The sequence below is a fragment of the Euleptes europaea genome, chromosome 13 (genome assembly GCF_029931775.1).
Source record: "Euleptes europaea isolate rEulEur1 chromosome 13, rEulEur1.hap1, whole genome shotgun sequence".
Classification (NCBI taxonomy): Eukaryota; Metazoa; Chordata; class Lepidosauria; order Squamata; family Sphaerodactylidae; genus Euleptes; species Euleptes europaea.
Window position 1 is genome coordinate 65,249,769 of NC_079324.1, and position 22,333 is coordinate 65,272,101.

Genomic DNA, 22,333 nt, shown 5'->3' on the forward strand with positions numbered 1-22,333 from the left:
TCTTCAGAGTAGTAACACTGTCCTTCAGTGTTACTACTCTGAAGATGCCTGCCACAGTTGCTGGCGAAACGTCAGGAAAGAAAATTCCAAGACCACGGTTACACAGCCCGGATAACCTACAAGAACCACTGGCATAAAAACTTTCAATTTCTTCCTCATCAGCATCTGTAGTTGGGGCATAAACTTGAATGATACTTACGTTGATAGGCTTTCCCTGAAGTCTGATTGATATTATTCGGTCAGACTTTGCATTATAGCTCCTGACTGCCTTTGCTACATCTTGCCTCACTATTAAAGCAACTCGTTTCCTCTCTTTTTGTCATTCCCTGAATAAAACACTTTGTAATTTTCTGATTGAAAATGTCCTAATCCTGTCCACTTTAATTCACTTACTCCCAGGACTGAAATGTCCATACGTTCCATTTCTTGTTTAACGATTTCAAGCTTACCCTGATTCATGCTCCTCACATTCCATGTTCCTATTATATGCGTCAAACAGCTTCGGACTTTCCTTTTGCATCTATTCATGTCAACCACTGAACGTCCTTTCAGCTTTAGTCCAATCGCATCATTAAGAACAGTGCTACTCGTACTTGTCCTCTGCTCTACCCCAGTAGCATATTGAGTGCCATCCGACCTGGCGGTCCCATCTTCCAGCACTATATTTTTTTTCATTTTGGATTGTCTCATCATAGGGTTTTCAAGGTAAAGGTTGGTCAGAAGTGGTTTACCAGTGCCTTCTTCTGCGAAGTACTAACCAGAGTTAGCCGTAGTGGCACTGCCGTTGTCTACAAAAGATCTCCCGCCAGTGTCACCTTCCACTACTGCTGCTGCCCAGTAGCTAACCTTCAGGGATTCCTCTGCCCCCATCCCCATTGGAACTGCCTGTTCTCTTCTGCGGATGTGGCCATTGATCCCTTAAGGGGGTGGATGCATCTTCGTCTGGTGTCTCAGCTGTGACCATTCCGTCTTGAGTGACTCTGCTAAGAGTTTAGTCTCTTGATAAGAGTCTAGACCCCTTACGGTATTGCTCTCAGCTTCCCTGACACACACAAACCCCCTCACCACGTTAAGGTGTGCATCCAGAAGGGGCCTGCCATCTGACAACCAGGGAAAAGCAAAACTTGAACAATTTCCGTAGCAAACAAGCAAGCATGGCCTAGTTGGACAGAAAAAGACTCATACCATTTTTCCAGAGTATGTTAAAGGTTTAGGGGTGCTCACGGTCCCTGCCTGGCTGTTGGAAAAGTAGGTTGGGGAGGCGGACAAGAGTACCTTCTGGCAGCGTACCTTCTGTGTTAAACAGTGCTTCTCCCCACAGGGGGAGTAGGAAGGAGGACCACATCCCTGTCTGTGCTGGATGCTGGGCCACTTCCAATTAGCCTGTGCTCCGTAATGAATTTCCCTCCTGAAAGGTGCTCCATGTCTCAAAAAGTTTGGAAACTTCTGGACTAGAGCATCCCTGACAAGTGTTTGCCCAACCTCTGATTAAAGACTGCCAGTGACGGGGAGCTCACCACCTCCCTAGGCAGCCCATTCCACTGCTGAACAACTCCTACTGTAAAAACATTTCCCCTAATATCCAGCCGGTACCTTTCCACCTTGCCATGAAAACCCCAAAAAGGGGTCGCCATAAGTCGGCTGCGACTTGATGGCACTTTACACACACACACACCTTTCCACCTACAATTTAAACCCATTATTGTGAGTCCTATAGGAGCCCCGTGGTGCAGAGTGGTCAGCTGCAGTACTGCAGTCCAAGCTCTGCTCACAATCTGAGTTTGATCCCGACGGAAGTCAGTTTCAGGTAGCCGGCTCAAGGTTGACTCAGCCTTCCATCCTTCCGAGGTCGGTCAAATGAGGACCCAGCTTGCTGGGGGTAAAGATAAGATGACCGGGGAAGGCACTGGCAAACCACCCCATAAACAAAAGTCTGCCTAGTAAACGTCGGGATGTGACGTCACCCCATGGGTCAGGAATGACCTGGTGCTTGCACAGGGGACCTTTACCTTTTTATTGCCCTATCCTCTGCTGCCAACAGGAACAGCTCCCTGCCCTCCTCTAAGTGACAGCCCTTAAAATACTTAAAAGAGAGCAATCCTGTCCCCCTCTCAACCTCATCTCCTCCAGACTGAACATTCCCAAGTTCTCAGCCTTTCCTCATAGGGCTTCTTGGTCTCCAGGCCCCTGATCGTCCTTGTCACTCCTTCCAACATTCTTGCAATTAATTACTCTCATCATGTCTCTTAGTTCATTAAAGTCTGCCCTACTAAAATCTAACCTACACATTAGATAAAATGTTTTGTAGGTGCTTGTTTTTTTAAAAAAAGAGATCCCCCACATTTTTTATTTTTCTGCTTGAAAAATTGAAAAGGGTTTCAGGAAAAACAACAAGGACAACCTCCCCCACCCCCAATAGTTTCTGGGTTTTTCCCAGGACCTCACATCTCTAGGTGGGCCAAGGAGAAACCCCCTCCCCCGTTTCCACCACACCATTGCACAAGGAGGCTTGACCACAGACAGCAATTGCCTGCAAATGGTCACCTAAGGAGGGGCATCTGCTTGCAATTCCTCCAGACAGCAGGATCAGGAGAGGATCTGGCGGCTGTTAGGCCCTTAAGACAAACCACAAAGTCACAGAAGCGGGGGGGGGCAGTTGCTGCTGGGTCAGACTGAACCACGCTGCTCCGGAACAAGAGTCTACAACAGCACGCCCTGTGTTAGTGGAAGGAGGCAGCCTTGGGAACAGATGGGAGAAGACAGGCAGCCAAGCAGCATCTCCAAACCCAACAGAAGCCTCCTCGGTTGTTGCTGCCAAGAATATTGCAATGTGAACATAAAGACGTGAAATCTTCCAAGCAAAACCCTCACCGATCAGCATCCACCTACCTCCCTCAACTTCAGGCCTGGGGTAGCTGTACAGCCCAAAAAGGAGAGGCAGGGGCAAGGGACTGCACCACTTCAGAATGAGGGCGGGGGGGGGACATGACCATTTTTTAACACCCCCCCAACATTTAATAGCTTCCTGCTAGAAGAAAACCCTTTGGGAAGCAAGGAAGGAAGCCCCACCCTTTGTCTGCTCCGCTGTTTCCTATAAGCAAAGCATTAAAAAAACAAACCAACCACCCCCACAAAAGCCCTGACCCCTGCAGTTTGAAGGGTTCAGTGCATTTTACCGTTTCATTCTCAGCCAGTTGTCAGTCTAAGCCATGATAAAAAGATCACTTGCTTAAGATTTTTACAACTTGATTTATAAGAATGTAAGAAAAGCCCTGCTGGATCAGACCCAAGCCCATCAAGTCCAGCAGTCTGATACAAAGCTATTAACGGATGAGAAATTCCAGAAGTCTGATACTCCTTTCTCCGCAAGGCCACACTTCTGTAGGGGAATCAGGCCACATCCCTGATGCCTTCAGACCCTCACTGAGACCTTCTTGTGTTGTGTGGAAACTTCCTCCAGACACCTGCCCATCAGGACAGAGTAAGAAGTTCACTGTTCTTTCTCCTTTCCAGAGCTGCTAATTTAGTCTTTGCAGCCCACCCCTCCTCGCAGGACCAAAAGTAACGCTCCTATAGAACTAAATGGACCCTCCAGCTTCAGAATGAGTATATCTTGGAACACCACATGCTGGGAACATATGGAGGGGGCTGCTTTCATGCCTGCTTGTGGGTTTCCAGGAGACATCTGGTTGGTCACTGTGCTGGACCATGCTGACTTCCGCATGATCCAGCAGGGTGGTTGTCCCATTCTTACCATGGCATCAGACTTTGACATGCCAGGCAGAGGGTATACTTCAAAGATGGAATGGTTCTTTTCCTCTAAGGAACACACTTGATGAAAGAAAATAATGTATTTAGGTAATCTAGAGTAGTCTACAGAAGAAAATCATATCTACAGAAGAGTCTGTGCAAGAAAATAATATGCTTCTGTCCCTTCAGCTGTGGGGAACCCCAAAGAACAGCAGCAGACCCCCCACCCCAGGAAACTGCTCAGCACTGCTTCAGGATATGGTTGACAGGAATAGTTGAGAAGCACCTGCATGCACTGGATGAGCACAAATCCCCCGGCCCGGACGGGATGCGCCCAAGAGCACTCAAAGAACTCTCTAGAGAGCTTGTGGAGCCTTTGACCACCAGACCTCTTGGAGGATGGGGGATGCGCCACAAGACTGGAGGAGGGCGAACAGTATCCCAATTTTCAAAAAAGGAGGAGGGTGGAAAGGTACTGGCTGGATATTAGGGGAAATTATTTTACAGTGACAGTAGCTCAGCAGTGGAATTGGCTGCCGAGGGAGGCGGTGAGCTCCCCCCACCCACCCCACTTGCTGGCAGTATTTAAGCAGAGGCTGGACAAGCACTTGTCAGGGATGCCTTAGGCTGATCCTACATTAAGCGGGGGGGGGGGGGTTGGACTAGATGGCCTGCATGGCCCCTTCCACCTCTACAATTCTACGATATCAGTCTGGGCTGAGGTTCAAATCTCTAAACTATTCCCTAGGCTTTTATACATTTAACTGCAGGGATTAGTTATACTGGCCTTGGGGAAGAGTGAAACATGTCAGACTCTCCCAGGCTAATTGGAAGTGGACCAGCATCCAGTACAGATAGGGTTGCAGTCCTCCTTCCTACTCCCCTGTGGGGAGAAGCACAGTTTAGCAAAACAATGCAACAAAACAAGGATTAAGAGATAATGCAGACAGAGAATGTTGAGTCTGGGCTGGCAAAAGCTACATAATTGGGGGGTGAGGGTGGAGAAAACTGCTGCATATCCCCCTCACTCCTCAAGATTACCGTCTTCTTCCATGAATGCCACGACGGAGGGTCATGCAGATTTCTGCCATCCCTGTCCTATTACATTGCTTATTTCATCCTACTGATTGCATTTGTTTACAGTGCGTAATCCACCTTGAGTCTGTGAGAAAGCGGGACTGTAACTAAAGTAAGTAAACACAAGTTGTACATGGAAGACCCTGTTTTTTGAATATAGGTTAGTGTGCCTGACATGCTTTTCTACTGTGGGTAAAGTGAAAATCCTGAGTCTTGCCTAGCAGAAGCATCATGGTCCCCTGGTCTGCCCTTTTTAATTTAGGGTAGAGGTAAAATGGCCCAGGCTAGCCTGATCTCGTCAGATCTCAGAAGCTAAGCAGGGTCGGCCTTGGTTAGTATTTGGATGGGAGACCACCAAGGAAGTCCAGGGTTGCTGTGCAGAGGAAGGCACTGGCAAACCACCTCTGTTAGTCTCTTGCCATGAAAACCCCAAAAAGGGGTCGCCGTAAGTCGGCTGCGACTTGACGGCACTTTACACACACACACACACACACACACAGAGAGAGAGAGGTAAAACCAGCCACTTCTACCATATTGGGTGTGTTGCTTGCATAAGAGGGCAAAAGTGCCACCACCACCCCTAATTTACAGGCAATATTCCAGCTGCCACAACTTGGACATCATGTGCTCTGCCATATACCCTCCCCCAATTTCTGCTGAGAGTCACAGTTTTCTCACTGTAGCTGGAGGGGGGGGAGAGAGAAAGATCTGTTTGGCTGCCAGCACCAAGTCATCAGGCCTCTTTGTTGCATTGTTTGACTTTATACTACCTACTTTACTGCCAGGATTGCACACAAGGGCCTCTTTGATGCTTCCTGTGGAACTGGCTAGAATGTCCCTCCCGCTGCTCCATCTCCAGAGCTTACTGGCCAGACACCCCGTCTCTCCTAAAAAGCAGCCTTACAAACCTTGCCCCTTCACCATTACTGTTGCACACCGAGAGGTCCTGTTGGAAAGAACTGTTGGGGGATCGGGACAGAAAGAGCATCATCACAAAACGCAAGTCAAAGATGGCCAAGCGTCCTACTAGATACTGTTGAGTAGGGATGCTGGGTCTCTACAATTCTTAAAAATCTGTTTGGCATATATTGTTTTAATTTCTGTAAACGTCTTGGATTTCAAATTTTTAAAAGAACTGGCTGGAAAGGTAGCCCAAATTCATCTATTTTCTTACCCGGGTGAAGCATTTTGAACTATTCCACAACAAAAAGCAATTCAAAGAGAAAAACAATAACACTTTATAAATTCAAGAACGCTTCAAGGGATCAAAAAGATTTTACTTTCTGGCAGAGAATTCTGTGGATGCTGCCTTGTGAGGTCAGAGGCAAACTCCTGGGACACTCTTCACACCACGCATAGTTAAATTGTGGAACTCCCTGCCCCAGGATGTGGGGATGGCTGCCATCCTGGAAGGCTTGAAGAGGGGAGTGGACATGTTCATGGAGGAGAGGGCTATCCATGGCTACCACTCAAAATGAATATTAGTCATGACGCATACCTTTAATTTGGTTTTCCCTGCTCTGTTTTCCTTCCTCTGCAGCATGGACCGGGTGAGGCAACTGAAGAGCCATGCAAGGCGCAAAGGATGCTTACGGCCCACAGGATTGCTCTGCTGTTGCTACGCAAGTGCTGCGTCCATTGCATTTTTACCTCGTGAGCCATCTCAAGCAGGTCTTTCAACAGGCAGCACATAAATCCCCTAAACTGATTCAACAAACAATAGCTTTGGTGCGTGCCGTACAATGTGGAGCCCCATGGGACGGATGGCCCTCTTCAGAAGAGGCAGCCAGGCTGGGTAAACTTCACCCCACTCCTTCGGCCTCCTTCCAATCACACGCTTGGAGTCCTGCAAGAAGAAAAGTGGCCAGACAACAACCTGGAGTGGGAAACTGGCAAAGGGACAAAGGGTCAAGCACCCCACCCTCTCCAAATCTCTCCCTGAGGCGGGGGTTTGCTACCTGCCTTTGTGCATAAGGCCCAGGGTGGCCAAATCGGCCCTTGCGTGTCTGGGGTGAAATCTTTGTGGGTCGAATGCCTGCCTGCAGCAGGTCTGCAGCATGAGCTGCTTCTGGTTGTGGGCATTCAATCCTTTTTTTTTGAGGGGGGGAGGTCTCCTTCACCTCTGGCTTGATGTTAAAATAAGCACATGCAGCTGCCTTCTACCAAGTCAGATCCTTGGCCTATCAAGGTCAGCACCGATGGCAGCTGCTCTCCAGGGTCCCGGGCAGAGAGAGGTCCTTCATAGTACCTACTGCCTGATTCTTTTTCAGTGGGAGAGGCTGGGGCCTGAACCTGATACTTTCTGCTCTAACTCTGAGCCATTGTTAGGAGAAGACCCCCGCCCCCCTGTGGATGCGCTTGGCTGATCTAAGCAGCCAGGATAACCAGACGGCACCCACTTCTGTTTCAGGTTTGGAGATCCAACAGAACTTGCAAAGGCTTGTGAAAGCTTCGCCCTCCATCCCACGGGGGACCCCCGTGGCTGCACCCCTCCCAGCAGCAGGCGATAGGAGGCGCTGCAGCTGCCATCTGTGTTGTTCTCCGCAGAAGAAACAGAGCCGTCCACTGAACCGTCAGGACATAGCATATAAAATGGAAAAGAAGGATTCACGAGTCCAGCTTCTCCCTCTCCTGCCTCTGCTTCAAAGATCAGGGATCAATGGAAACGTGCAGTGAGCTGTGGAATGTATAGTGGGGCGGGGGGGGGGAGCAGGCTAGGGAATCATGTTTACCACGCGCCTCTCCTGGGCCCAGACTCCCCCTCTGCCCAGCTTCATCGTTATGTGCAGCAACTGCAAATCTAAAACCTGGACACCCTCCAGAGGAAAAGCAAACCCTGGCAGGACAGACAAACAGGACAGACGGAGCCCAACAGCACCAAATGACACAGAAATCTGGCACGTCCCCCCCCCCAAATGACGCCTGGAAAGCGACAGCCCCACTGACGCTTCCTGGAGCCCAAGCCCACGGACCCCACTCTCTCTCTCTCTCTCTCTCACACACACACACACACACACACATCTGCCACTCTCCTGGGCTGTTCCTTTTCCAGATCGTCACAGACTTCATTATTTCTAGGCACACATTTAGAGCGCGGCCACATCCAAGAAGCTGTCATTTTTTATTTAGTATCCATGTGCTAGTCATGAAAAATTTACTCCCTCAAATACAGTTGCATACATTTCTTATCCAAAGAATGCATGATAAAAATGTAATTTCCTTGAATGCGTTTTGGAAAGGAAAGCAAAACCCGACATAAAATAAACATGGGAATGGGGCACACAAAGAATCAGAATCCTGTGCAGAGAGATCGCTCCAGGCGTGCAGCCGCAGCCCCCCCCCCCATCCAGAGATTCTGGAGTAGAGAGTTTTGGGGCAGCCGAAGTGCGGGGGGGGGGGGATCGCTCAGCCCCTTTTCTCAAAGCATGCAGCATTCTCGGGGGGGCCTCTCCTTCCAAGGAAACAGTCCATTGGCCATGTCAGGTCCACCCAGATTCCACCCCTTCCCCTACAGCTGAGAGGGCTGAGGCTGCAAGGAAGTGTGGGGGGGGGTTGCTGGAGACACTGGGCCTTGGACTGCCCTCCCTGGCTCACAGCTTACTTATCCTCCAGACCTTCCAGCAGTGGCCATTTCAAGGGGGGAAACCACCCGCCAAGCCCAAGCCTTGCCCGCTTTCCTGAAATATGAGGTGGGGGCTGCACTGGAGGATGGTGCTCAGGCCCACAGGGGGCATGTCAAAGAGCCGCATGTGGCTCCCGAGCCCCTGGATACCACTGCTCTAACGTAACCCAGCCAGAGGACTCGCTTTCTTGACTTGCCTGCCCCCACTTGCTCTTCAAGTGCCTCGTTCTTCACCCGTTTTCACTTTCCTTTTGTGCAGGTGTGTTGTGTGTGCCATCAAGCCACAGCTGACTTATGGGGACCCCATAGGGTTTTCAACGCAAGAGACGTTCAGAAGTGGTTTGCCATTGCCGGCCTCCGCATGGGCTGAGAGAGTTCAGAGAGAACTGTGACTGGCCCAAGGTCACCCAGGAGGCTTCCTGGGGAGGGAGTGGGGAATCGAACCCGGTTCATCAGATTAGAGTCCTCCTGCTGTTAACCACTACACCACGCTGGCTCTCACTTTCCTTTTGGCACACCAAAACTGTGTCAACTCACCTGTGCTGGACTCCTGAGAGAATGGTTCCAGCCACAGGGCCATTCTAACTAGATGCTAGAACAGACTTGAGTAAGCAGCAACTTCCCAAGTTCTGCTGATAATCCATTCTTTACTTCTCCGTCTCTTTGGGTCTCTTTGGGACATGAGCTCTGTTGGAACGCTACTGCTGCAAAGGTGGCCTCCCCCCCCCCCTCTTTGGCAGGTGCAGATGGAGAGTACCCATTCCAAAGTGGGGGGTGGTGGTTTCCACAGGGCAGTCAGTCACCCATGGGAAGTGTGTGGCAGCCTCACCCATGAAGAGAAATCGGAGCTGGACCTAAGTGATCTTTGGTAGCTGTTCTGAAACAGAAAGAGCTTCACACATAGGCTTTGCCCAAGACTGCCTCTAGCTCCTCGAATCCATACAGCTCAGTAGCCAGAGCACCTGGTTCCTACCCAGAGCCTTTCTTGGTATCTACCTGCAGCTATAAAACCAAAGCTTCTGCAACCAACACTGCAGCCGGGTTAACGGCCGTCCTCCTGAGGAGACCTGCCCTTTCTGAGGCTAGGCAATTCCCCCCAGACCATGGCGAATGGCAGAAGCATGCCCAGGGAGCAGGGCTGGCGCCACAGGCTGTTTTGAGGAGCAGCCCTAGCTGGCGTCATCATTCCAAGCTCACAGAAGGAGCAGCGGCCACAGAGGAGACCTCAGCCGCCCACTACAGGCCAGGATCGAAGCAGCAGCACCACCACCAAGCGGTGAACCTGCTCCTTCCGGGGGAGAGTGCCCCCCTCCCTCCAGGACAGGCTGACTCCGCCGTCCTGAAGCCGCTTCTCCATTGACCAGCAGCACCTCTGTCTTCGCCAGACCGAGCTTCAGTCTACCGGCCTTCATCCATCCCACTCCCCTGGCGAAAGTCATTAGTCAGGGCAACCAAGACACCGTTTCCTTCCCAAGTCCAAGCCTGAATCCAGGTGGAAATGGGTTTACATCATCCATCGAAGCTGCCATGCCAACACCCCGCTCAAGCCCCTCGCCTGGGAATGGCCTGTTAGTCTCTGGGTGGCCAGCTATTTGGGCCATTTGGGTCCATTTAGGAGAAAGCTGAGATTTCCAAAGGGCACTGGCAAAAACAGTCTAGGACGCACAGAGTATTTCCACTCTACTTTTAGCAAAACTCAACACTGGAAATAATCTGACCAGTCACACTGCTACTTCCCACAGCAAAATAAGAAGCTACCAAGAAAGGCAAAGAAAAATCTGTCAAAGTAGCCCCCAAAAGTGTATCTAGCTACACTTTGCAAGGAGGTGAACATATTAAGTCTCAGGATAAACTAACACAACCGGAGCGCTCCAGCAGAGCCAAGAAAACCCCATTAAACAGTTTCATGTCTGAAAAACTGGAATGCAGCTCCCTGCAAATTAAAGACAGATTGTAGAGAGGGGAATGGAGCTGGAAAGTTCCCTGCTCATCAAATTAAAAACAAGAACCCTATTCATAGAAAAGGCTTCACTGGTCGAGTCACATTCTTTGCGCCACAAGTTTTTATGGGCAACGTGGGGAGAGAATTCCACGTGCAAAGCGCATCGGTGCAACCTTGCCCCCTCCTGCAACACGCACCATCCCAAGGTAAAGGAGGTGAGGCACAGCCTCATACAACCCCCCACAAACTGGTCGCATGACCAACACCTGGGCTTAGCAGCAAAAGGAGGGGAAAGCAAAACATTCAAGGAATGCTGCTGCATGCCCTGCGGTCACATGACAGGCTCACATCCCCAACCCAGTTGCCATTGGGGGGGGGGCAGAGAAAAGCCCACCACTCCAAGGAAACATTCCCCAAATCTACAAAGGCAGATTCCTGATCCAAAGAAAAAGACAGATGCAAATGGGAGGGGGTTAGTCCCAACATGCTGCCCAGGCAAAGAAGCAGGCCCAGAGGTTTTTAAGCAGAGGCTAAATGGGCATCTGTCAGCGATGCTGATTCTGTGACCTTAGGCAGATCATGAGAGGGGAGGGCAGAAAGGGCAGTGTCTGTGCTCAGCTCTCGTGGCCCTTTCTGGCATGCCCAGGGTAGTGCCGATCACCACTTTAGGGTCAGGAAGCAATTTTTCCTCCAGGCCAGATTGGCCCAGGGATTCTGGAGGCTTATTGTTGTTTTTGCCATCTTCTGGGCATGGAATAGGGGTCACTGGGGGAGGTGTGGGGGGAAGGTAGTTGTGAATTTCTGCATTGTGGAGGGTTGGACTAGATGACCCTGATGGTCCCTCCCAACTCTGTGATTCTAAGGATCCATAAAGGTCTGGGAGGGCAAAGGGGAATTGACCAGGGAGGTGGAACACCCAGGAGGAGGCATGGAGTATTGCAGGGCTTGCATTGGCTGAAAATGCTCCTGCATTGCCTTACTAATCATAGCCACGATCTCCTGGTGAGTAAGCAGCTTTTTACTCACACCTTCGTCCACATGAGGATGAGCATTAGCCTCTGAAGTCTTCTTGACTGGAGCGGCAGGGGAACACTCTCCCTGGGTCTGCTGAACGGCGGCATGGGGTCCGGCAGGGACCGCGAGGGCTGATGTTTTCACGGGGCGTTTCTTTTTCGCACCTTTTATGCCGGGTGCTATGAGCCGGGGCTTCTTGGGCACATTTTCACCCGAATCTGCTCCCTCCAGCTCCATTACCTCACTGGAGCGGCTGACAGAGGGCTCGACTGGCATTTTGCTACCATGAGGGCGCAGAGCCGAATCACGGTCCCCATCCGAGAGGAAGCCTCCGTCCTCCCCCCTTGAAGTCGTTGCAGTGCCCCCAAGTGCCAGTATAATGGGAATGGGAGGAAGAAGAAGAAGAGTTGGTTTTTATATTTCAACTTTCTTTACCACTTAAGGGAGAATCAAACTGGCTTACAATCACGTTCCCCTCCCCCAACAGACACCCTGTGAGGTAGGTGGGGCTGAGAGCTCTAAGGGAGCTGTGACTAGCACAAGGTCACCCAGCGTGCTTCATGTGTAGGAGTGGGGAAACAAATCCAGTTCACCAGATTAGCCTCCGCCGCTCATGTGGAGGAGTGGGGAATCCAACCCGGTTCTCCAGATCAGACTCCACCACTCCAAACCACCGCTCTTAACCACTACACCACACTGGCTCTGGTCACTGACCCTTCATTCCCCCATTTCTTGGGCATTCTCTTGGATCTAGGCATACTGGGCATGGGGTGCTGTTCTGAAGACAATGCCCTGCTTCAGGTAATGCCCAGCTCAGGTAATGGTTTTGGTGCAGATTACCCACCTCTGCTGTGCCCAGGAGCTTTCTGATATAAGGTGCAGCTCAAATGAGCAAATGTCAACAGCAGAGTGCAGCGGGAGAGGCAGTCCCACAGGGACGTGGGTTTAAGGCCGTTAAGGGCTGCATTGCTAACCAATACTTTGACCTGCAGCCAGTAACCGAAGGCGCGACAGCAGAAAGTGTGGGATATATTTTCCTCGGGTCCGCCTTGGATCCTGACGTGATCAGGAGGAAGGCAGGCACATTGATATTATAAATAAATCCATGTTTTTAGCCACCTGCTCCTCGTTTCTTATGCCGGAACCTCTGCTCCTTTCTGTTCACTCCATGGGAGAAAACCTCCCACTTTTTAAATGAAGCCTTTTGGTCTTCTACGGCTTCCCTGTCTCGGGTCATCAACCAGCAGTTGACTGCAACAGCTGGAGAGGCATCCCAGTTGATCAGGCAGACCTCTAAACCCGTCTGTCTGCTTTGGGGTTTTTGCTAGTGTGTAACTGATCCACTAGGCCTGACCCAAGAGGAGGCACCACGAGCTCTTGCCAGTAGAAGCAGCTCTCCACGGGTTCAGCAGCCGCTCTCCCCCTTAATCCTACATGGCCTCAACTGAACTCCCTCCACTGAGCCAACCTACCGGTCAGCTAAACACAGGCTAGATTTAACTCATAAGCCAGGCAGGTTAGAACTACCAGTGCAAGATCAGGAGCAGGCAGTTAGCAGATTCAAATCTGGGCCAATATTCAGCAATGTGCACCCAACATGAAAGGAGGCATAGAGCCAAGTGCTGTCAAGAAGGTGCCATCGTCTTTCGCCCTCGGGTCCCCCGCAGGCTTATTACTTTTGGCAAGGCCCATTTCAGGCCCTGCATTGCTCCAGAGCACCACTATGACAGGGATCATGAGAGAGAGGGCATCTTGGCCATCTTCTGGGCATGGATTGGGGGTCACTGGAAGTGTGGGGGGGGGAGGTAGCTGTGAATTTCCTGCATTGTGAATGGGGTTGGACTAGATGACCCTGGTGGTCGCTTCCAACTCTATAGTTCTATGACTACGCTTCTTTATCTTCAGGACTTTGGGAGAGCTGAGTACAGGGACATCCACTTGAGGCCTCTTCTTTCTAATATGAGAACTCTGCAAGCCAACAGAACCGTCTCTCCCTCCTCCCCCAGCCACAGGAAAAGCCCTCCCTGGCTGCGCCAGGACAGACAGGCTGGCCTCTCTCTGCATCCTGGGTCCAAGTGCTGAAGAGCAGCCTGACTTTGCCTAGACGATGGTGCCTGAAAGCCACGGGGTCTCCTTCCCTACCACACGAGAGGGAATGCCCGCCAGGCCTCTCCCCGCTCCACCCCATTCAAGGAGGCGGCGGGCAGCTCTAGTGACTCTACAGTCTCAGCGAGAAACACCAGAGGGCGCACTCGGCCACGAGAGGCGCCCCCGGGCATCCCTCTGAGCTGCTTCGCCAGCAGCGACTCCTCGGATCCCCCCCACGGGCGCTTGATCCGCTCCATCACGGGGGGCCACCACCACCACCATAATAAGGTGTTTCTTTGGGCAACATCTTAAACAAACACAGTATTTTATTCAGGGTCACCAGCAAGAATACAGAATCAGACCATTAATAATCTTAGCCCCTTTAACAAGCGCAGCAGAGAAGCCAAGGAAGATGCTCTGGAAAACCATATTCTCCTGGAAAAGATGCTCTGACCATGTTCTCCTGGAGTTTGTTATACAGCAGAAAGGAGAAGCCAGGAGTAGTCAGACATGCATTCCAGACTTTAAAAAAGCTGATTTCAATAAATTTAGGGAACTACTGGGTGTGATCCCATGGGTAAGAATACTGAAAGAGAAGGGAGTGCATTAAGGATGGGAATTTCTTAAAACTGAGATATTGAAGGTGCAATTTGTATCAGTTCCAATGAGGAGAAAAAATGGTAGAAATTGGAAGAAACCAGGGTGGATGTCTAAAGAACTTTTGGTTGAGACAGGATTTAAAAAGGGTATGTACAAGAAATGGAAAAGGGGGGGAATCAACAAAGAGGAATTCAAACAAGTAGCCAGCACATACAGGGAGAAAGTCAGGAAGGCTAAAGCATAGAATGAGCTCCGGCTTGCCAGGGAAGTTAAAAACAATAAAAAAGGGTTTTTTGGTTATGTCCAGAGCAAAAGGAAGATCAAGGTAATGATTGGGTCACTGTGTGGAGAGGACGGTGAATTATTAACAGGGGAGGCAGAAAAGGCAGAATTACTTAACACCTTCTTTGTCTCAGTCTTCTCCCAAAAGGGAAATAGTGCTCAACCTGGGAATAATGGAGCAGAGGATGCAGTAGAGGAATTACAGCATAATATAGACACTGGGATAGTACAGGAATACCTGGCTACTCTTAATGAATTCAAGTCTCCGGGGCCGGATGAACTGCATCCAAGGGTGTTAAAAGAATTGGCCAAAGTGATCTCCGAACCACTGGCAATAATCTTTGAGAATTCCTGGAGAACAGGAGAGGTTCCAGCAGACTGGAGGAGGGCAAATTTGGTCCCCATCTTTAAAAGGGGGGGAGAAATCCCAAACAATTATCGCCCAGTCAGCTTGACATCAATACCAGGTAAGATACTAGAGCAGATAATTAAACAGACGGTCTGTAAGCACTTAGAAAGTAATGCCGTGATCACTGACAATCAACATGGGTTTCTCAAAAACAGGTCATGCCAAATTAATCTCATATCTTTTTTTGATAGAGTGACAAGTATGGTAGATGAAGGGAATGCTGTAGATGTAGTTTACCTTGATTTCAGTAAAGCCTTTGATAAAGTCCCCCATGATCTTCTTGAAGCAAAGCTAGTAAAATGTGGGCTGGACACTGCTACTGATAGGTGGATTGGTAATTAGTTGACCAACCAAACCCAAAGGGTGCTCATTAACAGCACAACTTCATCCTGGAGAGGAGTGACCAGTGGGGTGCCACAGGGGTCTGTCCTGGGACCGGTACTATTTAATATTTTTATAAATGACTTGGATGATGGACTAGAGGACATGATAATCAAATCTGCAGATGACACCAAGCTGGGAGGGGTAGTTAATACGCCAGAGGACAGGGTCAGAGTTCAGAATGACCTTGATAGACTAGAGAGCTGGACCATAAGCAATAAAATGGATTTTAATAGGGAGAAGTGTAAGGTACTTAGGCAGAAACAACATACGGCACAGGTACAGGATGGGAGATATTTGGCTTGACAACAGTACATGTGAAAGAGATTTGGGAGTCTTAGTAGACCACAAACTGAATATGAGTCAACGGTGTGATATGGCAGCTAAGAAGGCCGATGCATCAATAGGAGTATTGTGTCTAGATCAAGGGAAGTAATACTACCTCTGTATTCTGCATTGGTGTCCATGACAATGGCAGGAGAGCCTGGAGGAGGAGTGCAGAACTGATGATCATCCTGGGACCCGCTCTGAACCGTAGCAGAGGGGTTAGCCAGGGAATCATGAGGAGGCGTGTCCTCAAGAACTATCGGCAGTGTTGGTTGGTGCAGAGACACATCAACGACGACCGACAATAGGCGCAGAGGAGAGTTCGATTGGTGTTGGGGAGACGTTGACGAGGATTGGCGCCGAGGCGATTTCACCGGTGGCGCCAAGGCGATTTCAACTGAGATCGGCCCTGAGGCGATTTCAACGGAGGCTTTTGGTGCTCCGGAACGACCGGGGCAATGAATGTGGCCAGTTTAATGATGGATTTCGTTTTCTTAGATGACCGAAGGGAGGATTTGTCTCTCTTAGACGTACCTCCGGCATCCTGTCGAGTCTCCCGACGAGGAAGTTTCTTCGCAAGCTCTGTGGAAGTCGAAGCCCGTTCTTCAGGGTCAGCCAGCCATTTGGAAGTACCTTCCCCTGGATTCGGACGAAGGGACTCTATGTAAAGATGATACTTCAGATGATCAGTCCGGGCCTTCAATGCCTTCAATGCCTCAGAGTGAGCTTAGCACAGCTCTTACAGGAGGAAGGAATATGACCTTCCCCCAGACAAAGAAGGCAGTCTTTATGGCAATCAGTTTTAGCCATTTTAGTGCCCAAAGAGTGGCAAGTTTTGAAGAGAGGAGCCTTTTTAGACTCCATAATGAAGAGAAGCTAAAGACACGTTCTCTCTCCGTGGCGGCAGAAAGAGGGGAGAGTGCTCCCTCCCCCTTGGTCATGTGACCGTTTGGGCGGGAAGGCTGCATGCCCCGAGGGGAGGGGGAGCACTCTCACTTTCGATTTTGCTAGAAACTGACCAATCTTATCCGTGGCTGGCCTGCGCAGTCCCAATGTGGGACTGCATAAAAGCCACGCAGATGAACCCTAGTTTCCTTAAGTTTAGTTGCACCTCCTTGAACCATTTGGACTGATATGTGTCTTGAGTAATCAATGCAAGCAAGCCTGGTTTCTGTTCATTTAGCTTAGTCCACATATTAAAGGACATGAGGTGGATTTTGGCTTCAATCCTCATCATACCTGTCTCCAATCGAATCAAAGCATTTGGGACGAACCTCGGTACTTGCAGAACTGCACGTAAAAATTTGGACTGCACCTTTTCCGAAACCTTCATGACTGGGCCTATCGGTCCCAAGAACCCACAGAGGCTAATCAGACATGGACGCAGGAGACCCCCTGCTGTTGGGCTGTCGAGGTAGGGAAAAGCTCTGGTGTGCAATCAGATCAAGCAGCAAAGCTCACTGTGAAATGTGTGGGTTTCTGATTCCCAATGCAGCGGCAGCCCCGTGCCCTGCTTGGCCACTCACTTCAGCTGCTCTGAACACGATGCAGGACAAAGGGAAATTACAACCTGAAAAAGACTCGCGCTGCCTCTCACGTTGACACGGGGGTTCCAAATAAAAACAGACAAATAGGAGCTGCAAACATTTCAGGAAAGCAAAGATACTTCCTGCCTCCTAATCTCGATTCCCACAGTTCCCTACAATGTTAAGTGGATTAATGCCCTTCATATAACCAGAGGCAGTGGGGTAACACCCCTGTGGTTGCCATGGAAATGCAAGCACAATCGCAGACAAACAGTTATGGAGGAATTGCCATTTCCACCATAAGCAGAACAAAAAGGAAAAGAAGCCCCTTTCCCAATACCCCCTCCCCAATACAGTGGGTATCCTCTTTCATCCTTAGGCAGGAAACATGCTGCTGCTTGGGGGGGGGGGGGGAAGCAAATTTGGCAGGAAAAGCATGTAAAGGTCCTCTCACCCCTGGAGCTACAGACCCAGCAAGGTTCAGAGGCCTCTCAAGAGAGAGCTTCAAGGGATGCTCCACCACTCACCAGCACTCAAGCCTGCCGGCACGGCACACACAAACAGAGGAAAGCTGTTCAGCCTGAATGGGTGCTACAGCCATGTCCTGCAAAGTCAAGGGAACTTCTTGCAGGCCGATTTTCACGAAGAAACACCACAGACAGACAGACCGCCAGACCCCCCCCCCCCCACAAATGCCCAGGCATTTGAATTCCAATACTCAGGCAACAGTGGCCATTTGGACACTAAGAGAGCTCAGTTAATAACCAAGATGCCGGGAAATGGCTTGATGTGCAGCCGTTAAACAAGATCTCCAGGGGATCTGTGCCAGGATGGAATGCTTCACCAATGGAGCACAGAGAGCAGACTCCTGAGGGCCTTTCTGAAAGGACGCATCCAGCACTTAACCATGGTGCTCAGAAACCACCATGTGCTCTGCTAGGACCGTAAAATAAGCAGCAGCGGCCCTGCCAGCTCCAAGGAGGGGATACCGCCCACCTGGGGACCGGATGTGATGCGCACGGATCTCTCAAGGGGGAGAGCAGAACACCAGTGCCAACAAATCTGCAGCCTGGGAGAGCGTGGGCAGCATCTGGCAAAGGCACGTGAGACTGGCACGTGACCCTCCGTGGTCAGAGGCAGGCTCGGGGGACCCGCCTTCTCCCAACACAGGCAGAACACACAGCCCTTCTCCACACCCCACTGCAGAGGCAGGCTGGCCCAGCCAGAGTGTTCCCGGGCTGCCCTCCAGGCACAATGCAGCACACCTCATCCCTCACAAACGGAGCAAAGAGGGTCAGGCCCATCGTTGCAGCTGAGCGCCCGCAGCCACTCCCCCGCGGGGAGCCTGCCAGACTTCCCTACCTTTGGCCACTTGGGGTTCAGGAGCCGGGCCTTGATGGCATCATCCAGAGCTTTGTCATACTGCTGGGTCTTCATGTAGGCTGCAGAGCGATTGCTGTACAAGATGCAGTTCTGAGGATCGACTCCCAGAGCCTCGCTGTAAAGGGCGACGGCCTTGCAGAAGTCACCGTCGTGGCAGGCCTGGTTGCTCTGGCGAACCTTCTCCACAAACTCTGCTTTGCTCAGCAGGGGGGCCTCAGGGCTGGTCCCCCCAAAGGTCCTGGACCCCAGCAACGGAATCTGCAAGTGAAAAAGGAGGACAATTAACTCCCAGGCGTCAACAATTTCATGTGTTTCAGGGGTGCTCACAGCCATTGCTGGCCATGATGCCACCCTAGCAAAATCACGTGGCAGAAGGGGGTTATGAGCGTAACCCCTTTTGCAGTGAAAAGGGCCAGGTTAGTGACCGCAGGATTGTAGATGCCCCCATTCAAAACCTGAAACGCCTCAACACTCACACAAGTAACATTTATTGAGAGGGGAGGGGAACAATAATATCAGACTTGGAGTGTGAAATAAATCAGCGTGAATAGCAATTATGTTGACCAGTCCCAAAGTCAGTGGGGAAAGAGAAGGAAGTCTCTTCGGTCTCTGGGTTCTGACTCACAGGCGGCCGGCCGGCAGGTTCCCTTCTCCTCACGGTCACGGAGGGAAGCCGCTTGACCTCACCGCCACAGCAGGAGGCCCAGAGGAAGACTCAGAGCCGAACAGGCTCAGTCCGGCAGACGGCCGCTCTTCTGCCAGCTGCCGCTCTCTGCGTCCCCAGCTGTTTCCTTCTCTGGAGATTCTTCTCTCAACTCCCCACAACATCTGGAGGAAAAACACCTCAGCTTCTCCTCTAGCTGAGTCTCCATCTTGGGAGTCCTCTTCCCTCCTTTTTCTGCCTCTTGCCAGGCCCAGATGCCTTCCCACCCACCCACCCCCTGCCCCCCCCTCCCGCAATAGGCGCCTCCCTCTCGAGGTCAGTGTTTCCAGGCTAGTGTTTCGTAACTTTGCAAGTGAAACGAGGCAATACACTTTTCAACATGAATACATTTTTTTACATGGCTCACATGTGGCTTGTTATTAACTCATCTAAGTCCTTCTTGAAAGTCCATCTAGGCATTAGTGAAGCACCAGAGCCACAGCCAAGTCACTGACCGATGGTTTTGGTCCACCTGTGACACCAACGTGAAAAGCAGCTGGCAGGCGGGTCCTCTCAGTTGCCTCGCTGGGCGACACCGCAGAGGTTTTTCCACAGTCAGAGTGATGCGCATGCAGGACTGGCCCACGCCCACCTTCTCCAAACACAATGCAGGCGGACTGTTGGGCCTGCAGAGAGAGACATCTGCTCCCTCCTACCGCAGAGCCAGGACTGCTGGCCCAAAGAGCGGCCTAGCGTTTCCCATGCGCCTCCCTTCTCCTCCCCACGGCTATTCCCTGCCCAGGACCAACACGTGGCAGATTCCTAGAATCATAAGAGTTGGAAGGGACCACCAGGGTCATCTAGTCCAACCCCCTGCACAATGCAGGAAATTCACAACTACTTCCCCCCCCCACACCCCCAGCAACCCCTACTCCATGCCCAGAAGATGACCAAGGTGCCCTCCCTCTCATGATCTGCCTAAGGTCATAGAATCAGCATTGCTGACAGATGGCTATCCAGCCTCTGCTTAAAAACCTCCAAGGAAGGAAAGCCCACCACCTCCCGAGGAAGCCTGTTCCACTGAGGAACCGCTCTAACTCTTAGGAAATTCTTCCTAATGTCTAGACGGAAACTCTTTTGATTTAATTTCAACCCGTTGGTTCTGGTCCAACCTTCTGGGGCAACAGAAAACAACTCAACACCCTCCTCTATATGATAGCCCTTCAAGTACTTGAAGATGGTTCTCATATCACCTCTCAGTTTTCTCCTCTTTAGGCTAAACATACCTAGCTCCTTCAACCTTTCCTTATAGGACTTGGTCTCCAGACCCCCCACCATCTTCGTTGCCCTCCTCTGGACACGTTCCTACTTGTCTACACCCTTCTTAAATTGCAGTGCCCAAAACTGAACACAATAGTCTAGGTGAGGTCTAACCAGAGCAGAGTAAAGCGATACCATCACTTTGCATGATCTGGACACTAAATTTCTGTTGATAAGAGCCCAAGATCGCATTTGCCTTTTTAGATACCGCATCACACTGCTGACTCATGTTCAGTGTTTGGTCTACTAAGACCCCAAAATCCTTTTCGCGCACACTACTGCTAAGATAGTATCACTTTCTGTCTAAGATGCATTAAGAAAGGGCTTCCCCGGTCATTAGGGTCTTACAGGCAAGTGACCTTCAGTAAAACAGCCAAGTTGGGAGGGCACGCTCACCTCCCTCACATTAACTTCCTGTCCACTTCCTCTGAGGAGAAAATGCAGTGGTGTCATGGGGCTCCTAGAAAGCACCCTGGTTCTCTTGCAGTCCTTCCTCAAGTGCAGTAAACAGCAGAGACCACAGCAGAGACTACTAAGACCCCTCCACTCCGCCTCCTACCTGCTCTGGATGTGAAGCTCTCAAACAGGACTGACAAAGTAACTTTCCTGCGGGAAGCTCAGCTGAAAAGTGGCTTCGCTTGCCGATGCTGGAGAGAGCCTGCGACGGTGGCATCGCCAAGCAATTCTGGCCTTTGGTGCTTGAACAAACTTGTGCTTCAGCACCAGCAAACCACATAACACTAAAACTTACATCTCCCAGAGCTTAACCAATGATGAGCTGTCTGAGAAAGCACCATTTCTAAAACTAAAAGCCGTGCCAAGGCCAGGTGTTGCTTAGCCCTTGACGAAACCTCTGCTGACAGGATAACCAGACCGTACACGGAAGGGGCCAAGCCAGAAGACTCGTTCAGGCGCAGATCCAAGTTATCCCCTCAGCCCATTCCTGCCACCCAACACAAGCCCCGATCACACAAAGGAGGCCCAGGCAAGCCCCAAGTCCTCGCATCGCCTGGCATGCAGCAGCCACAATTAATCAGCTCCCACAAGACTTATTTCTCTTCCATTTTCTTTTATTCATTTCCTTGATTGTCCACCTTTCTTGCAGGGACTCAGAGTGGATCACAGAATTATAAAACGAACAAAAAATGAAGATGAGTGAAATATAAGAACGCTGCTTAGTAAAAGTGGGTCACACCTTTACGGGACAATGAAATAAAAAAACAGTATAATACCTCAAAGGTGCAGCATAATACAATTTCATAAGCAATGCACTAAGGGGAGGAAAAAAGAAAACCAAGAATTCTGCCAAGGAAGACCAGCAGCTGGAGGTGGCCGGCCTTGGGCCACCACCGGTGTCACCCGTTTTCAGGGCAGCACCTCCAGAAGCCTTTGCAGCCGCCGTAGAGCATCTCAACAAACAGGCAGTCCTGCAGCAGCTAGGGAATAACCGACACCTGGAACTGAATCTGGAAATGGGGTGGTAATCAACGGCACAACTGCAGAATTGGCGTGATTTGATCCCAACCATAAATGAGATGCGCATCTCCAGCTGTGCCCCTCAGCCGCTCTCGTCAGAGTCACAGCTTTTGAGGGACAAAAGCTCCATAAGCCACTAGAAGTTCCTCGTTGGAAGGACTCCTGGCAGGGTCTAGGTCAACGGCCTGCTCTCACCTTCATGGACATCCGTTTTAGAGGAAGAAGCAGCTGCTGCTCTGCCAGCCAACCAGTTGCCTGCGGGCTTTCCAAGCTCTGCTGCTTGAAGGGCTGAATTCTCTTGCTCTGTGATCACCCGATGGAAGAGGCGGGGGAAGCCATTGCCCAGTTTTGCTCCCCTTTCCCTGTTTTAGGGCAGCTGGACACTGTGGCAGGTCCCAAAAGGTGACGCATGACACGGTCACATCTTGAACCTCCCAGGGCAGGATTTCCTGTGGCACCAAGAATCCTGTGCAGAGCTGGAATTATCACAGCT

At 50.7% G+C, this 22,333-nt stretch overlaps 1 protein-coding gene across 1 annotated transcript in view; it reads right to left on the reverse strand.

Moving 5' to 3' along the window:
* TTC28 (tetratricopeptide repeat domain 28) overlaps positions 1 to 22,333 on the reverse strand; it is a 114,353-nt gene that overhangs the window by 81,522 nt on the left and 10,498 nt on the right. Inside the window, exons 3-4 of the mRNA XM_056859126.1 lie at positions 22,036 to 22,143; positions 18,381 to 18,659 (exon numbers count right to left, since the gene is read on the reverse strand). Of these exons, the coding sequence (XP_056715104.1) occupies positions 18,381 to 18,659; positions 22,036 to 22,143 (387 nt within the window). The remainder of the gene's footprint in view (positions 1 to 18,380; positions 18,660 to 22,035; positions 22,144 to 22,333) is intronic.